Source organism: Argentina silus (assembly GCF_951799395.1).
Source record: "Argentina silus genome assembly, chromosome: 19".
NCBI classification, from domain to species: Eukaryota; Metazoa; Chordata; class Actinopteri; order Argentiniformes; family Argentinidae; genus Argentina; species Argentina silus.
Window position 1 is genome coordinate 8,594,624 of NC_139673.1, and position 7,500 is coordinate 8,602,123.

At 52.3% G+C, this 7,500-nt stretch overlaps 1 protein-coding gene across 1 annotated transcript in view; it reads right to left on the reverse strand.

Annotated features, from left to right (window-relative positions):
• Positions 1-7,500, reverse strand: part of pmfbp1 (polyamine modulated factor 1 binding protein 1) — a gene marked incomplete at both ends in the record, with an annotated part of 149,388 nt that overhangs the window by 13,445 nt on the left and 128,443 nt on the right. The window contains 6 exons of the mRNA XM_083690860.1: positions 1,818-1,985; positions 2,527-2,680; positions 4,705-4,894; positions 5,892-6,138; positions 6,751-6,908; positions 7,139-7,265. Of these exons, the coding sequence (XP_083546986.1) occupies positions 1,818-1,985; positions 2,527-2,680; positions 4,705-4,894; positions 5,892-6,138; positions 6,751-6,908; positions 7,139-7,265 (1,044 nt within the window). The remainder of the gene's footprint in view (positions 1-1,817; positions 1,986-2,526; positions 2,681-4,704; positions 4,895-5,891; positions 6,139-6,750; positions 6,909-7,138; positions 7,266-7,500) is intronic.

A 7,500-nucleotide genomic window follows, 5' to 3' on the forward strand; every position in this document is an offset into this window, starting at 1 on the left:
GACAGACAGCTGTCAGTCACACTCCTCCTCACACCTCCTGTATCAGGTGTGTGATCGCGTGGCGCTGCACCGGGCCGTGAGGGCGTGAGGCTCTGAGACAGGACTAAATCTGACAATCACAGAGCCATCTTCCCCCTCTGTTCCAGGATTAAGTCACATGGGTGGCCAGATGACAGATACACACTTATATGCATGACAGATATTCAATTGGGATTAAGGAGATTAATTTCAGATGGTAATTGAGTGAGAAACTTTTGATCAGATTTATTTAACTTTCTAAAGATGTAAAATGCACTTGGAACAGTTGGTAAATTGCTGTGCTTCAGGCTTGTATCCCTTTTGGCTGGTGAGAAACTGTATTTCCTCAAATTCATGACTTGTGTGGGATCTAACTCATTTCCTCGACGCTTCCTCTGGGGTTCGAAATAATTACTATTTTTGAAACACAAATTCAGACGGAAACTAATTCAATTTGTGAGCATGGCTGGAGGGCCGCTCTGAGTGGTGCGTAGACGGGGGTCGCCACGCTCCCGTCGCAGACGGCGGAGGACGCTCTCCCACTGAGGGGAAAACATCCTCCCGTAGAGCTACCTAAATGACCTTGGAAACTTGTTAACTGGGAGCCGGTGCAGGTTGAAATCCACGTCGTTCACTAACATGACTCATTTGTGCTGGAAGACAGCGTTGTTGACGCCACGTGTCTGGAAGGCAGTCATTAAGAACGTCAACAGACGGCGCGCTTCACGCCGGCCCTGTTGACGTGACAGTCATTAGCGTGTCTCACATCAGCGGTGTGTGTGTGAGACCGTTAAGTGCTTGTGTGTGAGCTGAGAGCGTGAGAGCTGAGAGTGTTTGGAGAACACGACGTGTGAAAACCAGCTGAGGAATCCTGCCCAGAGAGGTTGAAGCCGGTTCTACCGTGTGGCCATAAAGAGAACTGCAGCTGATGCCCAAAAAAAAAGAGCATATTTCCCCATTTGAAACCCATGTTAAACTTAGGACTCCATCTGGCAAAATAAGAGTGGGATTTCAGTTTAGATTATTTCTTAATATTATAGGTATTCAATATCTGTCGTTGACACCTCTTTGGTCCTCATGTTGACAGACATCAATAGCTGACTCCAGAGCAAACGCAAAGCCTAGGATCAATACTAGACATTGACAGCTCTCTTATGCCTGCACAAATTATGTGACAGAACACACCTGACTAACCAGAAACCCGTCAAGCCAATTGTCCCATTATATTTGGTGCCTGAAATAAGGGGACGATGTATCCAAAGTGTTGTCATTTCTAAATGGTGAAACCAATAGGTACACAAATGACATCTACTTAAACCTCAGTCATTGTTTTCAAATCCAAACATTTGGAGTATAGAGGCAAAAGAAGAATGAGACCTGAGACCCCATAAAAACAAAGATATTAATTCCAAAATGACATGAACTATTATCCTTGCATTAAGATGGACTCAATTCAACTTATTGAGTGATTTGTTGATGACAGTGTCATAGCAAAGGGTCTGAATACTTATGTACATGAGGTATTTCTGTATTTCAATTTTAATAAATTTACTGACATTTCAAAAAATGTGTTTTCACTTTGTCATTCTGGGGTATTGTCTGTGGATTGATGGCAAATTCTTTTAATTTAATCCATTTTAAATTGAGTTTATAACACAACAAAATGTGGAAAAAGTGAAGGGGTCTGAATACTTTCCGAAGGCACTGTACATGTATCACAGGGTGAAAACTGCAGCTGGTTGTATACATGACCATGATGTGTATGGTTGTATACATGAAGGTGTGTGTGACAGCAGCACCTGGTTCTGAGCCGAGTCCAGGCTGGTCCTGAGCCCGTCTCTCTCTGCCTCCAGACGGGTCTCTCTCTCCCTGGCGCCCTGGGCCCGGCCCTGCTGCTCCTGCTGCCTGGCCTGCTCCTGGGCCAGCTCTGCCCTCAGCGCCCGGCTGGTCTCAGCATGCTCCTGCAGCTACACACACACACACACACACACACACACACACACACACACACACAGAGACACAGACACAGACACAGACACAGACACAGACAGACAGACAGACACACAGACACACACACAGACACACACACACCCACCCACCCACACACATACATACAGACACACACACATACAGACAGACAGACAGACAGACAGACAGACAGACAGACAGACAGACAGACAGACAGACAGACAGACACACACACACACACACACACACATACACACACACACCCACACACACACGCACACACACACCCCCCCCCCCAACACACACACACACACACACACACACACACACACACACAAAGAGGAGTCAAACTCCCACAGTCACGGAAAGCACACGCTCCAACAGACCAGGCATATGTTAATGGTTTAGTAAACAGTGGTTAGGTTACACTGGTCCAGATCAATATATTGATGGACTGTAATAGGTCTTAAATGACTTAGGGAGGGAGAGGATGTGGTGGAGTATCCCTTACACTGTCAGAGCAGAGGCAGACCACCTTACCTGCTGCTGGAGGCACTTGAGGGTCTCCTTGGTGCTGAACAGCTCTCCCTCCAGCTGCTGCGCCCCCTGCTGGTGCCTGTGGGCGTCCTGCTGAGCACTGAGCTGGGCCTGCCTGCTCTCCCCAGCCTCCTTCTTCAGACACTCCAGCTGAGTCCTAACACACACACACACACACACACACACACACACACGTGCACACACACACGTACACACATGTGCACACGCGCGCACGCACGCACGCACACACGCACACACACACGGTATGCTTTATCACCATTGTAGCAACAACAGCACACAACAAATCGCATTCAGAGCAATTAAAACACTAACACACACACACACACACACACACACACACACACACACACACAGATCTACTGCTTTAAATGTTGGTCTAACACTCTGACACATATTCAGAAGGAAGGAAAGTTAAACATTCAGAACCATGTCATGCAGGAAACCAAATCATCGTTACGTGTGTGTGTGGGTGTGTGTGTGTGTGTGTGTGTGTGTGTGTGTGTGTGTGTGTGTGTGTGGCAGATTTAATTTGACCAGGCAAGCCTTAACATTTAATGAGAGGACGTCTCAGTCGTTCTGGCTGGGTGGCGCTCTCTGTGGCGCGAGGCGAGGCGGGCGTGTCGCGGGCATCGGGTCTGACGCAGCGCTCGGCCGTGAGTGATGGGATCAGAGGCGTGTGTGTGTGTGTGTGCGAGGGGTGGCCGGAGCCTGTTTACCGCCAGGTGAAGCAGCTAATCAAATCCCAGGGAGCGCCCCCAGTTCAGCGCCCTGCCTCTAAAACATTAAGTCAGACCGCCACCGCCACCGCCGCCCCGCGCTGTGTGTCAAAGCCCTCGCCGGCCCAGGGACGACACGCACGCTAAGACGGGGGGGGGGGGGGGAGGGAGGGGGTGGGGGGAGTGTGTGTGTGTGGGGGGGAGGGTGTGGTGGCTCTCCCTCAGTGGATCTTCCACCAATAAGCTCCCCTGTCCGCCAAAAACACCTGAGAAGCAACACCTTTCCAGATACATCGCCAGATACAGAGGGAAGGTGTGTGTGTGCATGTGTGGAGGGACATGGAGGTGATGCTGGTGGTGGTGGTGGTGGGGGGGTAAGGGATAAACCTCTTTCCGGAAGGTGCTGTGTCACTCTGACTAACTGCGTGTGTGGTGGTGGTGGCGTGCGTGCGTTCGTGCGCGCGCGCGTGTGTGTGTGTGCAGGAGGGAGTGTGGGAACAAGCCCAGAGCCTCACCTCCCCTCCCTCCCATTGACGAGCGGGGCTGCAGTAACAGCTAATCGATGGCCAGTGAAATCCCCGCGTGGCCCCCCTTTCTCGGCCCGGATCGATATCCCTGGCAATTAGAATCCCCTATCTGCATGGCTGTGGGGACCTCAGGGTGACTCGCCGGCCCACAAACACCCAATTTAGTCCTCAGCCTACGACTTAATTACTAAATCCCCCCTAATGCCTATTGGCAGGCGCCGGGGCGCGCTCCGAGCCGGTTGGCGAACAGGAGACCTTTGGCAAGGTGCTTGGTTAAGATGCCCCCCCCGCCCCCGACTCCCACCCTCTCCCTGCCCCTCTCTTCTACTGGCCAGTTAAACATCTGATCTCACAAGAGGCCCCGACCTGGAATGATCCGCCTATCGAGCGGCCCGCACACGCGCACGCACACACACACACACACACACACACACACACACACACACACACAGATACAGACACACACACACACACACACACACACACACCAGGATGGACAGGGTGGGAGGAGGGAGGGGGGAGGAGGGAGGGAGCGGGGGAGGCAGCGCGCCAAGGGTCACAGAGCCAAAACACTCTCTTTTTCTCAGCCACTGGGATATACACAAGAATCAGAGTGAGTGTGTGTGCACGCGTGCGCGTGTGTGTGAATGCGTGTGTGTGTCAGGCACAGTGGGCTTTTAAACGCTTTTAACTACAGACAGTGCAGTTTTATTTCCGTCGTGGTTTAGAGTGACTTGTCTCTGGTGCGTGTCTGAGCTGACACACCGGAAGCATTCAAATCCGTCTACGGTCAGAGAAAGTCACGACACGACGAAACGTCACACACACACACACACACACACACGCTGTGTGTTTAGGGCAGTAGGTCCCAGGGTAGTGTGTGTGTGTGTGTGTGTGTGTGTGTGTGTCGTACCTACCTATAGCCCTGGAGCTCGTGTTCGGTGGATCGGAGTCTCTCCTTCAGCCTGCGAAGCTCCGCCTGAGTCTTCCTCTGGGCCTGCTCCGCCCTCACCACCTCCGCCACCCTCTCTGCCAGCTGCTCCTGTGCCCGCTGCTGCCCGCCCTCCACCAGCAGCACCTTCTCCTCCTGACGCGCCAGCTCCTGGGCTGAGACACACACACACACACACACACACACACACACACACACACACACACGGAGGTTTACTACAGTTCATCACTCCACTGTTTTATACTCATCAGTACACTTCTACGACTATCTGCTATACTGTTGTTGACTATTGACTATTCATTGGGCCACCCGGCCATCACAAAGACCCCAAAACACACACTGGAAACACACACTGGAAACACACACCGGAATATGAAAGGCTTTAGTCAACTAGCAACACAAGCTAAGATGTTTGTGATTTGTGTGTTATGATGACCCCATTCACGCTACGTCTGTTTATGAGTTTCATCTTTGTTGTGTCCCTACTGTGTGCAAATGTATTTGTTCGTATGCACATGTGAGTGTGTGTGAGTGTGTGTATGCGTGTGTGTGTAGATGTGAGCATATGTGAGCATGAGCGTGTGTGTGTGTATGTGTGTGTGTGTGTGTGTGTGTGTCACAAAAGGGCCTGGGGCTATGAATTGATGGGCTGTTTCATTGCAGTGGAGCTGCAGAGGCTGCTGGGGCAGCAGTCAAACAGGTGACGGTCTCACACAGCTTATTAAAGCCAGCCCTGGAGGCTGGGCCGCCTGCCACTAAAACCCTGTCACTCCCCTCCCTCCCTCTGTCTCCCTCCCTCTCTCCCTCCTTCCCACTCTCTCTCCATCTCTATCACTCTCTGAGTCCCTCATGCCTTTTTCTGTTTTCAATTGTTCTTGGAACCCCTCCTCATACCAAGAGAGAGGGCCAGAATACAGAAAGAAGCAGAGAGAGAGAGAGAGAGAGAGACAGAGAGAGAGAGAAAGAGAGACAGAGAGAGAGACAGAGAAAGAGAGACTCAAATGTCTGACTATACTCTCAAACAGACATGAGTATGGCTTTGCCCAGTTCCCTCCAGCACTCTACCCCCAGCTCACACACACACACACACACACACACACACACACACACACGCACACACACACACACACACGCACGCACACACACAGCTACCTGTGTCTCTGCAGCGCCCATGGGCCTCCTTCAGCTCCTCTCTGAGGTGGAGCAGCTCTGCCCTGAGCGTGGCTGTCTCTGCCTGCCTCTGCTGGCCCTCCCTCCTGGCCCTCTGGACGTCCTGCTCCAGGCCCCGGGCCAGAGCCGCCTGGCGTTCCCCCTCCAGGGCGCGGCCTCGCAGAGCCTCCCTCGCCTCTGTCAGGTCCGCCTCCGAGCGCCGCAGGAGACTGTCCCGCTTCTGCACCGCCTGGGAGGGGGGAGGGGGATATCTAGGAATCAGAAAGTGTGTGTGTGTGTGTGTAGCGGTTATTCATACTCCTGTGTGTGTGTGTGTGTGTGTGTGTGTGTGTGTGTGTGTGTGTGCATGCATGTGTGTGCACTCCCATGACCCAATTTGTTTTACTTATGTGTGTGTGAGTGAGCTTTCATTGTCACTGCCTCCAGGTGTGTTTTAGGTGAATGAACCTGCATTGACCCCTATGTCCCACCAGTTCTGACTGACTGACTGACTGACTGACTAGCTGACTGACTAGCTGACTGACTGACTGACTGACTGACTGACTAGCTGACTGACTAGCTGACTGACTGAATGGCTGTCTGACTGTCTGACTGTTTGACTGTCTTGCTGGGTGGCTGACCAACTGACTGACTGACTGACTGTCTGTCTGACTGACTGAATGGCTGTCTGACTGACTGACTGACTGATTGTCTGACTGTCTTGCTGGGTGGCTGACTGACTGACTGACTCACTGACTGACTGACTGTTTGACTGACAGAGTGAGTAGGTGTGTTCGGTCTTCCCCATCATGAGGAGGTGTAGGGGGGGGGTCCTGTCCTGGCCCTGTGACCCAGTGTCTACCTGCTCTCTCTGGGTCCTCTGGCTCCGGGCCTCCTGCAGCTCCTGCTCCAGCCCGGCCGTCCTCTGCTCCAGAGCCGTCACCTCCTCCAGCCTGCCCTGGCCTGCCAGCGTCACCTCCGCCTGGAGCTGCCTGCTGGCCTCCTGCAGGCGCAGGACCTCTGGAGGACGGGGCAGATAGACACACATAGCATAAATAAACACACGCACGCACGCGCGCACACACACACACACACACACACACACACACACACAAACATGTGGACAGCACACATATACCTGTCCATATATTTATACAAACAATGTATGTGGACACACATATCATATACAATAACATATATATATATATATACACACAGTGAAAAAGGTGTAGTTAAGTTGGACAGAACACCTGCCACACTGCAGTCTTTGAGCTGGATGAGTCTGGACACCTCTCCTCTGAGCTGACGGACCTCCGCCTGGCACACACTCAGCTCCTGGAGGCCCTGGGCACACTGCTCCATGGCCTGGGAGAGAGCCTACACACACACACACACACACACACACACACACACACACACACAGACACAGACACACCACGCACGCACGCACGCACACACACACACAAACACGCACACAGACACAGACAGACACACACAGCACGCACGCAGACACACACACACACACACACGCATAGAAACACACATACACAGTCACACACACACACACGCACACACACACACGCATAGAAACACACATACACAGTCACACACA